Source organism: Sinocyclocheilus grahami, unplaced genomic scaffold (genome assembly GCF_001515645.1).
Source record: "Sinocyclocheilus grahami isolate Dianchi unplaced genomic scaffold, SAMN03320097.WGS_v1.1 scaffold408.1, whole genome shotgun sequence".
Taxonomy (NCBI): Eukaryota; Metazoa; Chordata; class Actinopteri; order Cypriniformes; family Cyprinidae; genus Sinocyclocheilus; species Sinocyclocheilus grahami.
In genome coordinates, this window is record NW_015505587.1 from 100072 (window position 1) to 111976 (window position 11905).

Consider the following 11905-nt stretch of genomic DNA (forward strand, 5'->3'; position numbering starts at 1 on the left):
AAGGAATTTCATAGTTGAACGTTATTATGTGAAAAATGGCTTCAACAAAAGCATATACCATCAATTAAAAACCTTGTACCTCACAATAGGTCTGTCTTTAAATGTTGATAAGTTATCATTTAAAACCAATTCCCCAATAAAGACAATTAATGGGATTTTTCTTCTGGAACCTGACTGTTGAACTCTATGGTGTCAGCCAAAGTGATTACCCTCAGTATCCTGCCCTGCTGATATTTGGAACAAATATCTTGCTTTAGCATTATATTTAGATCTGATTGGCTGTGTAATCTGGCAGCAAACCATGTTGGTGCAATATTGGCCCTGTAGGTCAAGCTAATGAAACAGCAGCATCTTGCTGGTTGAGCAGGCAAAGTGTCTGTGGTTTATCAACCTTGTAAGGTCTGGAATCAGTTGTGCTATTTATGCAGTCATGGGCAGAGGTGTGAACTCGCCTTTCACATCCACACTATTCACCAGACGTTTAGTTTAGCCAATTAAATATATTTCCAATTCAGTATATAGGTGGAAAGCAAATAATTAACAATTAATTTGCTATTTGTTCTTTTCCTCCCTCTCTGTTAAACACACAAGCTTTCAACAAGGCATTCTTGCAACCACACCTATCTTCATGCTACCCATAAATAATTATTAATGAGATCATTGTTAGCTTTCTGTGTGAGTGTTTTTTCAACTACCATCAGACAGAAATAGCTAAATAAAAAAACCAAAAGTGCTTAGCATACAATATGAATTAAATATCAGACCTTTAAGAAGATATTTAATGTCCAGTTAACTGCAAAATATGTTTTTTGTTTTTGTTTTGAATTGGTTTTGGCACCATGCTAAAGAACAATCCGTGGGCATTTTTTGCAATCTCCATGGTTACACTGCAGGTCACAGGGGAAATGGAGACAGGATGTGGCTTTAGAGGTGAGGAAGTTATTTCTTCGCCTCAGTATGTAGCTAAGTATGTGCATTCTGTCTGCGATAACCAACTTTTTCCTCAACTCACTGAACAGTTTAAGAAAAATGAAGACCAAACATGATATTGTAACAGCGAGGAGGATAAAACATGATAAAAAGCGGTCCATATGACCAGTTTTCTGAAGTCATATGATTGCTTTTGTGTGACAAACAGACTGAAATTTTAATCTGCAGTCTTGCTCTATCTTCGGGGAACTGGGGTTGGCTGCAAATCAGGGGCAAAAGTCATGTAGGCGAAGTAGAGATATCTGATTTGTGAAGAACGATTTGAGATCTTTTCAAAGAATCTGTTGATTCTATTCACAAAAAACATTCTGAATGATTCAATCTGATCTTGTTTTAAGTTCAAATCATTCACTCAGAGATGCAGTTGCAAGTTGCAACCATTAACCAGAATATTCTTCAAACTGTTTGATTTTGTTTTACGAAATAAGAAAGTCATAACATAAAGGTGATTAGGCTAAATTATGGTTTTCATTTTTTCATTTTGGGGTGAATTATGGCTAGTTTTTTTAACTCTAGTTTGGCATTCTGATATATAAAGGCTATGTGTATTAAGCCTAAGCCTAATTCTCCAACGTTCAACAAAAGACATTCAACAGCACAGTGATACCTTTAATGCATTGTCCAAGGACGTTTTGTATCCCTCTATGTGGCGATATCACTATGTAAATACGTTACTGTGCCTTTCAAAATGTTGTAACAGAAGCTTTAGAGTACTTTCGGTTTCATCCAGCCTCTCGAATTCCTTCATGAGAACTGGCACGCGTTGTGACGCATAACATTTCCAGTCAAAGACTGCCCTTCTCCTCCGAGGAAATGCACGGTAGAGATACTTCACCAATTCCACATTTTTTAAAAACGTTTTTATATATTTTTTAGGTTTAGTGAACTGAGAAGTACTGCTTTAGCGCCCCCTACAGCGGCCATGAGGAAATGTCAGCTGTGCGCTTATGTTTTGCTGGTAAGATGGTATTTTCAGAGCATTTACCTATGAGTAATACTTTCAAACTATCTAAAATACTTCCTTAAAATGTTGTGTTGGTATGCTTCATGGTTGATGATTAAATGGGTGTTTGAATTGGTTAATTATTCAGTGACTTTACATAGAATGGATAGTTGGGTTCCATAATTTAAAGGGGTCATATGATGCTTTTTTAAAGATCATTATTTGGTGTAACAGAATATGTTGACATGCTTTAATGTTCAAAAAACACATTATTTTTCAAATACTGTACATTATTGTAGGTCCTCTATGCCCCGCCTCTCTAAACCTTAGTTTTCTACAAAGTCCCTCCTTTCGACAAGCGCAGTCTGCTCTGATTGGCCAGCTGACCCAGTGCATTGTGATTGGCCCGAACACCTCAAGCACTCGTCGGAAATTTAACGCTCCTTACCATAATCGCGAGCTTCATCTTTCAAGATAAATGTAAAGACAGTAAATAATGTAATTAGTTTTACCATCAGTTCAAGCCCGAAAGGGGAACAGATAGTCTTTGCAACTTCACAATCAGCTTGTAACACTCCAAAGAGAAAGGAAAACTTGAAATCGCATCATATGACCCCTTTAAACAACAACATATAAACCTTTTAGGACAGACCTACATTGAGATTTTGTAAGTTATGATGAGCATAAGCCATGAGTCAGTGTAATTTCATTAAAAAAACATTGAATAATGAAGGACTACCGTACCCATAATTCTGAAGAAATGTTGTTATAGTTTATTCCTCCAAAGAATTTATGAGGCACTTCTCTTTCATGACTCATTATTTGATTGGACTTCTACATGTTAAGACATTTAAAAAAATGTTTTATTCTTTTTTTATTCATTGAACACTCACCAAATTAAACACCAAACAAATTAAACATGTGATGAGACTAACATACGTAATGAGATAATGTGATAACAATATAGCATATTAATATTTGAATAATTTATCATGTATTAATGCTTGCTGTTGGTAATAAAAATTGTAGGTGGTAGACAATCTGAATATAGCCATTCATTCATCCAACACAGTCTGACCAAATAATGAGTGAATAATGAGTTTTTTAAAAAATGTTGTGAGGTATTACTTCTGGTTTATTCACTACACTGGATATTAAAAAGTTAAAATAAAGCACTTTTCATTGTGGAATACAGTATTGTACTGTGCACTCACACATAACACAAATGGCATGCTATTCCAAGCATTTCCCATGACTTTTTTAACCTAAATGATCCTTTGTTCCCCACAGGTTCTAATCAGCCAGTCATATACAATATCAGATTTTGCAAATAGAGGAGGTGAGACTGTGAAAAAAAGTTGTTCTGATAATGAATACTGGAATGGGAAGGGATTCTGCTGTGATAGATGTCATCCAGGTAAAGCAAATTTAAATACAGGCTTTAGGTTATAGATGTATATTGTGTAAATAGAATGTATGTCCTTTCAATAAGAACATTAGAAGAAGAACATTTATCATATAATGGAGCAAAGCTGTTAACATTTAAAATAGTTACCTATGGATAATTCTTTCTTGTCCTTTGTCCTTCTGTTTTCTACTCTAGGGTTTAAATTGAAAGAGAAATGCCCTGAACCAAACACGAGGTCTGAATGTGAGATATGTGAGGCCGGAACCTACCTAGACAACTCAAACTATAATGAAAACTGCTTCAGATGCAAGGAGTGCAACAAACGTAACACCATTTTATAACTTTGATTTTCATATTTCTTGTTTTTGAAGAGATAGTTAACCCAAAAATGAAAATTCTGTCATCGTTTATATAACTGTTACATAATTTCAAATCTGTATGACTTTCTTTCTTCAAACTGTTTTTGTCCAAACAATGAAAGTCAGTGGGGTCAAAAACAACACTGGACTCCAGTGACTTTAATTGTTTTGACAAAAAAAAACAACACTATTTTTATAAAATACCTTCTTTTGTGTTCCACATTAGACAGAAAGTTGTAAAAGTTTGGAAGAACATGAGAATAAATGATGACAATTTTCATTTTTAGATGAAAGTATCCCTTTAATATGTGAATGACTGACTATTAAAAACCTCACAAAGTCAATTCATTTGACCTTTGCCCAGGTTTCATATGTCTTTCATGTTTTAATCACAGCCCATTCCAAAGAGATATCACCATGTACATTCAAAAGCAATCGGGTGTGTGGGTGTGATCCTAGATACTACTATAAGAAATTAGGCGACTTGACATGGGAATGTAAGGAGTGTAAGAAGTGTGGACTTGGGCAGCAGAAAGCTGTGGAATGTAAGTTCCTCAAGCTTAATAAAGCTTCATAATTAATTATAGTTATATATAAATCTTGTACATACATTATAGCGTACCCTTGGTTAATGTTTTCACTTTTGTCAGGTACTGGCGAACAGAATACACAGTGTCGATGCAAAGACAACCATTACCCTGTCAAGGGCAAAAACGTCTGTGAGCCGTGTGTTAAGTAAGTCACACTTCAGTACTCTTCAATACCCTGCTGGCACTTATTATGGTGTGGCACATGTTCAGAGGTTAAGATGATGAATGCACTTATTCATCTTTTGATTTCAAAAGTCCACAAGTACAGACTTCCTTCCTTGCATTTACTGTATGCCTGCTCTCCTGAAAATTTTATGTTAAAGGTGAAGTGTGTTATTTTCTGTGTTGCAATACTTTCATCCCAGCTTAATGTACAGAGCCAAACGCAGTACATAAGTACATTTATGAATGCAAATGCATTTAACTACACAAGCTCAGTTTTGTGTGTTGTTGTGTTTGAAATGCGTTTAACCAATATTAATAACTCAATACAAGTACACATCTTGGATATTATAGTCATTTTATTTTAGTCATTTAGCAGACGCTTTTATCCAATTTTTTATTTTATATATGTATATATATTTTTAATTTTAGTTTGTTGTTTTTTTTAGTATAACTTTAGACATGGCAGACAAAATAATCAACATGTGTGTTCTTTATGCCTTATAGATGTCAGGAGGAGTGTCAACACTTGTGCGTATCCAGCACACCTCGTAACCCTGTTAAGTCCGCCAGCCCAACTAGTCCTCCAGGTGAGTACTGGTCAGTGATATTTCCTATGAGGAGGCAAGGGATGCAGTGCCTCTTCACAAAATTGGATGAGAAAACTATGCAAATATTACAAAATATGACATTAAAAAGAAAATCATTATTATTATTTTAAGTAACACTACAACATCAATTACAGTGGGAGGCTGCATCTCTCTTGTCTCTCCTAAGCCTATTGAGTTTTAACATATCCTTAAAGCGTGCGGTGGGTTTGGTAAGGGATCAATTGAGAATGAATGGGGGAAAGTCACATGAGAAGAGGCTATGCCTCCATCTCGCTATGATTGGTTCATGCAATAAATCCTGCATCCTGTTTTATATGTGTTACGCATTCGCTAATCAGTCTGAATGAACAAACTGATGTCATTAATGGGAAGCCTAATTAAAATGTAAGTAAACAACTCGCCCACTCCAGATATCACCAATTTGTCACGTCAAAATAAAACTTGAAATGTCCTGAGAACATGATCGGTGGGGGTTTTTTAGTGAGCAATTAGCTTGGTGAAATTACTTATTTACAAATATGTTAAAAAGAAAATCATCATTATTATTATTTTTTTAAGTAACACTACAACATCAATTACAGTGGGAGGCTGCATCTCTCTTGTCTCTCCTAAGCCTATTGAGTTTTAACATATCCTTAAAGCGTGCGGTGGGTTTGGTAAGGGATAAATTGAGAATGAATGGGGGAAAGTCACATGAGAAGAGGCTATGCCTCCATCTCGCTATGATTGGTTCATGCAATAAATCCTGCATCCTGTTTTATATGTGTTACGCATTCGCTAATCAGTCTGAATGAACAAACTGATGTCATTAATGGGAAGCCTAATTAAAATGTAAGTAAACAACTCACCCACTCCAGATATCACCAATTTGTCACGTCAAAATAAAACTTGAAATGTCCTGAGAACATGATCGGTGGGGGTTTTTTAGTGAGCAATTAGCTTGGTGAAATTACTTATTTACTGAGCTTTGATGACTAATGATCCGAAAAGTTGACATTAATAAGAACAGCTGAATAGTTATTATTTTGGAATGAATGTAAAAAAAAAAATGCTTAAAATACTAGCTTGATGAGATTTCTACTTGGTTTTAATAAACAGAACATTACTTACAGTGTTAATGTAAAAATACAAAATAGAATTGTATTTGGTTTCTTTCATTCTTTCTTCTTGATAGTGTAAGTTCTGTTTATTTAACCAGGAAAATGTGTAACTGGGACGAGAATTTACATCTATTTAAAAAAAAAACACTGCTCACCACTGGTACAACATCCATCCAAAAATGTGTGTCCTTCAGAGGCGGAGAAAATATGAGACATGTCTGTTGGCTTTCTTAATATTGTGGATGCCAGACAGACAACTGTTGGCAAACTATAGCTTTAGAGTGTTTGGATGAAGAGAACTAGTATTAGATTTTTTTAGAAAGCATGAGTAATCTTGGAAAGTCCCCTCTCAAGTTCTTTTGAATTTGTCTTGCCATGACTAAGCTAAATGTCTCTGTATGGTCCAAAAGCAACATGTGTCTTCAAGCAAAAAATAATAATACTGAGGGGTGATTTTAATTTCTTTTTTTCCCGTCACATTAATGTTTCAGGAACATTACCGCAAATACTGGTCCCCGTTTGTGCGTTTATCACGGTTATAGCACTGGGAGTGTTCATGTTATACGAGGGCATCAGACTTTGGAAGAAAAAGAGGCTTGTCAAAGCTTTGTCATCGCAGGAATCATCACCTGCTTCCGAAGATCAGGTAAAATGCTTTATTGACATTTGACAAACAATGACAAGGACACCACAACCATTCTTCTTCACAATGCGAGTGATTCATATTTGATGCTAAACACATAATTACTGTAGCTCTGTTTTCACAGAAGATGATTCAGCTTTGATGATAAATACGAATACTTATATTTCTATCACATGTACTCTCTCTCTGAACTCTTGGCCAACTTGAGGACCCCCTAATAAAAAATAATGTCAAAAATACCATCATACCATAATAGCACGAATGTCTTTCATAAATAAATGCTAAACTGGTGCTATATTAACTGTTTTCTATTTGAATATATTTTTAAATGTAATTCATTCCTAAAATGAATGACAGCAGCCGTTAACTCCAGTCTTCAGTGTCACACGATCCTTCAGAAATGATGTAAAATTCTGATTATTGAAAACACTCGTGCTCCTTAATATGTTTATGAAAAAAAAACGTGATACTTTTTAGTATCCTTTGTGAATAGAAATGTAAAAAAAAAACGGTATTTATTTGATGGTTAAAGACCCCTGATATATCATTTTAAAATAATTTTTTAAATAATTATTAGTCCATAGACACCTGCAGTACCTTCATGGAAGCCATGTGCTTCTTCAAGATCACGTGATGTGTTATATCCTATTTGACTGGTGTTGTTTTGATTATTGTATTGTTTTCTGCATGTTATTAAGTAATTAATATATATTTTTAATGTTCTTCACAGACACTGATTATTACAGTGCAACCAGACACAATACATGAGAGTGTACCTTTCACAAACCAGCCGTGCGAGACAGAACAAAATGGAAAACTCCCAGACTGCGTCCCAAGAGAGATCAAAAGTATGTCTGTGTTTATTTGTTTCTACACATAAATCCCTGGAGGCTTAAGTAATGATGCTCAAAGATGATTCACGTCTATTGTCTGTCTCTCACCATTTCTTTCTCTGACGTTTGCTTTTGTAGTTCACGAGTTCTTCTATTTTGTACTGGACGAGGTGCCTATTGGACGATTTAAAGAACTTGTACGTCGGCTTGGCGTTTCTGAGCAGAACATTGAGAGGGCGGAACAAGACCACCGGAACTGCAAAGATGCCCACTACCAGATGCTGAAGGTTTGGAGTGACAGTGGCAGTGGAGGAGGGAGCAATGTTTTGCCATGTCACCGCATCCAGATGTTCGTCGACACTCTGAAGGACATGTGTTTGGTTAACTGTGCAGACAACATCGAGAACAGATTCCTTTCACAGGACACAAGTGCTTCACACTGACGCTGTTGAAAGAGAATGGAGAACAGGGCATTAATAGAGATCTTAACCTTTCACCAATTTCCATTGGATTCCTTTAAGAGTGGAAGTGGGTCTACAGCTGAATTTTTGACCATGTCATATTTCCAGTTGTTTGAGGATTTCACACTAAATTTTTTATGAACATGCATATGTTCTGCGTTATATGTTTGTATGTCATCCAGGCTTTTGTTAGTTTTGTTAGTGAATGTATCTGAACGAGGGTGATTGGGTGGTTGGGGTTTGGGTTGTAATTTTTCATATATGCAATGGATATAGCATAATCATGCATATTCTCTCCCAGTTCAGTTCTCCTTATAGCACACATCTCTTAATAACATGTTCAGATTACACACACACACACACACACACACACACTAGTTTCTGTTTAATGGGGTCATTCCATAGGCGTAATGGTTTTATACTGTACAAACTGTATTTTCTATCCCCTAACCCTAACCCTACCCCTCACTCAAAACTTACTGCTATTTTAGATTTTCAAAAAACTTCATTCTTGTATGATTTATAAGCTTGCTTGATTCCTCATGTTCCTCAAATTTACTGGTATTACAATCCTTGTGGGGACATTTGGTCCCTATAATGTAATACCAGGTGACACACACACAAACACTTTTGTTCCAAATTTTGGGTAAGGTTTTTGTTTTGTTGTTTTTTTTTTCTTTTTCACCAAGACCGCATTTATTTGATAAAAAATACAGTCAAAACTATGTTCCTGTAGTTTTTAGCAGCCATTACGCCAGTCTTCAGTATTAAACTTTTTTTTTAAATCAGGAGATTCTTAATTCTTTATTTTAAATTTCTTTATTTTTCTTTTTTTGGGCATGTTCTTGATAGGTTTTGTGAGAGGCCTTATTTACCCAATAATGCCTCCAACTGTATAGATGAATTTAATGCTGATAGCAGAGGTATTTACATGTACAAAACAAAAACAATCTATAGTTGCGTTTTTACTTGAGGGGTCTTTTATATAATTTGAGGGGTGATTTGTGTAAGTGCATTATTCCACAGGCTAATATGGTGCTTTAGCTGGAAACTAGCATTAAAATGCAATGCAAATGCAAAGTATAAAGTTGATTTGACCACAGATTATTTTATTTTTTTACTTTTTTGCCTTAACCTTAAAACAGGCAAGAGCGGAAAATGATCAGCAAAAATCATTTCATGTCACTTTTGTATATCCTATGGACTGAAGTAAAACATATTCAAAGGAATTTTTGTAATATTTGATATATTTTGGATTTTATGATCCAAAATACTTTAGCTTCATCCCTAAACAATCATATAATGTAATTTATGTAACACCATATAATTTTCATGAAATCCTGAAGACTTTTGTTAGATTTGTCATCCACATAGGTTTTTTATCTAGGGGCTCTCCCTTGTATTTTGTGTGATTTCTGTGATTACTGTGTATTTTCTGTGATTTCTACACCATCTACATAAAGTGCTTATATTTTTAATTCATGTGTAATTTGCTTTTCATTTGAAGTCATTCCCATGTTAGATGAAACCTGGAAGTGCATGCTTTGATGAAAGGCCTCACCAGCACGCACTAAATCTACAAGTGTTTTGTTAGCAGACCCTTAACCATTAGACAAGCTGTGTTTCCTTTGATGAAGGTGCTTGTGTAATTATATGCATGTCGGTTATGATCTTGCGCAATGTTGCTGTTCTGCATTCATATCCCACTGAATTTATTTCAGTCTGATATTTCTCAGGCCCTCTCTCTCTCTTCCTTTTTTCACAGATTGACTGGTACCATACAACCTGTAATATAGACATCACTGATTTTGGCAGATGATAAAATTTTCTGAAAATCGGATTCACTCCGATTTTTTCCCTTTATATTTAAAGGAAGAACCTTTACATATACAGCCAAAACTAGGTACCTAAATATTGCCATGGCATTGTGTTGATGTTTTTGTTTTGGGTAAGCACCTCCCAAAACCTCCCAGCATTTTAATTTCCTGATTGGAGACCAAATAACATTCTTTCTTCCTTATTTTGCATGTTTGCGTGTGTGTGTGTGTGTGTGTGTGTGTGTGTATGAGTGTGTTTGTGTACAAGCTTGTCTTTGTGGGACTAAACCACAAACCTATCATCCCTGTCTAAACAAGTATAACTTTACATGTTGTTATGTACCTGTGATCAACAGCTGGTTGGTTGTCAATCACATCAGAAAGCACTGATGGCCCAATCAGGTTTATCTTCTCGGGGTGCAGCCATACCTGAGATCTAAGTCTGAAGAATCTGGTCTCGCTTGCTCAACCTGTTACTGAAGGACGGGTTAAAGACAAATGATATAGAAAGAGGCTGAGGACTCTGAAAGACATATTCAGGAAGACGAGAGGGAGAGAAAGACACCTTAAAGATGTCTGACTGAGGAAAATGGACTCAGTTAAATCCAGGTATCTATTGGGGAAGACTTAACTGAGAGTGACTGTGTGTGTGTGTGTGTGTGTGTGTGTGTGTGGTTAAGGAGATTGTCTAAAACACATCTAAATAATTAAAGAACTGAGACTGCACTGTAAATCTACTTTCACTTCAGACTTTGTGTGACTTACTGATGTAAATGGCATCTGAATCTACTTTTATTTCACCAATTCTGAATTTGTTTTCGAAATTATGTGTTACGACTTATGTGTTTATGTATGTTCCATGTTATGCCTGTATGTGTAAGCACAAAAGTGCATTTGCAAACAGTTTATGTGTATGTATGTGGCCGTGTGTGTGTTTGTTCGTTCAGGGTATTTTACCCTGAATTGATGGCTGATGATAAAGTTGACATGGTGAGTCTGAGCAGAATTGGTGTATTGCCAGAAGTGATGTCAAACGTGGGTGGATTTTCAGATCTTTCCCAGAACATGTGTGCGCGAGTCTCCTGAATCACACACCCGTGAGATTTATACATGACTGGGTAAATGTGGCTCACCTGAATTACAGTGAATTGTATGAATCAGAGTTAGTGTGTGAGGATATGTGTGTTTATAAGCTTCAGCTTGTCTGTGCATGGGCATGTCTCTTGTATATGGAGTCCTGGCATGTAATGTGTGTGTGTGTGTGTGTGTGTGTGTTTGTGTGTGTGTGTGTGTGTGTGTGTATGTGTGTGTGCGTGTGTGCGCGTGGTTTTGTGACAAATGAGGACATAAATTTGTATAATGACAAGGGTATAACATAGGCATTACAAGGAGAAGGTGACTTTTCAGGACATTACCCCATGTCCCCACTTTTCACAAAGTGTGTGTGTGTGTGCGTGTGTGCGCGGGGTTTTGTGACAAATGAGGACATAAATTTGTATAATGACAAGGGCATAACATAGGCATTACAAGGAGAAGGTGACTTTTCAGGACATTACCCCATGTCCCCACTTTTCACAAAGTGTGTGTGTGTGTTCAAATATAGTGTATTTACCACTCGATGTACTTACATTTTGGGGACCAATTTGTCCCCTGAAGTAAACTAAAACTTCCTTTGGGGATAAAAATACTGTTAAATGTATTTTGAGAAATAAAAGAACAAGTCATCTTATAATTTACAATGAAAAACTTATCATTCCCAGAATGCCCTGTGTGATGCTTCATATTTGATGGTTTTTCATTAAAATAAGTATAGTGATTATGCTAATTCGGCAGAAAAGGGCTGTTGGATTTAAAAGTTTTTTTGTTTTTTTTTGTATTTGTAAGTTACCACAGTTTTAAACTGCATACATATATATATATATATATATATATATATATATATATATATATATATATATTAAATATATAATATACACACACATAGAATA

The 11905-nt window shown here is 35.6% G+C and overlaps 2 protein-coding genes across 2 annotated transcripts in view; both read left to right on the forward strand.

The window, feature by feature from the left end:
* The first annotated feature begins 1866 nt into the window (after positions 1 to 1866).
* Positions 1867 to 8454, forward strand: tnfrsf1a (tumor necrosis factor receptor superfamily, member 1a). Its single transcript, XM_016232184.1, has 9 exons — positions 1867 to 1948; positions 3224 to 3350; positions 3537 to 3665; positions 4096 to 4245; positions 4351 to 4435; positions 4960 to 5042; positions 6655 to 6809; positions 7537 to 7654; positions 7778 to 8454. The coding sequence occupies exons 1-9, from the start codon at positions 1913 to 1915 to the stop codon at positions 8080 to 8082; spliced, it is 1188 nt and encodes a 395-aa protein (XP_016087670.1). The 5' UTR covers positions 1867 to 1912; the 3' UTR covers positions 8083 to 8454.
* A 1725-nt stretch (positions 8455 to 10179) lies between these two features.
* LOC107550787 (pleckstrin homology domain-containing family G member 6-like) overlaps positions 10180 to 11905 on the forward strand; it is an 11135-nt gene continuing 9409 nt past the window's right edge. Inside the window, exon 1 of the mRNA XM_016232166.1 lies at positions 10180 to 10526. Within this exon, the coding sequence (XP_016087652.1) occupies positions 10507 to 10526 (20 nt within the window). The 5' untranslated portion in view covers positions 10180 to 10506. The remainder of the gene's footprint in view (positions 10527 to 11905) is intronic.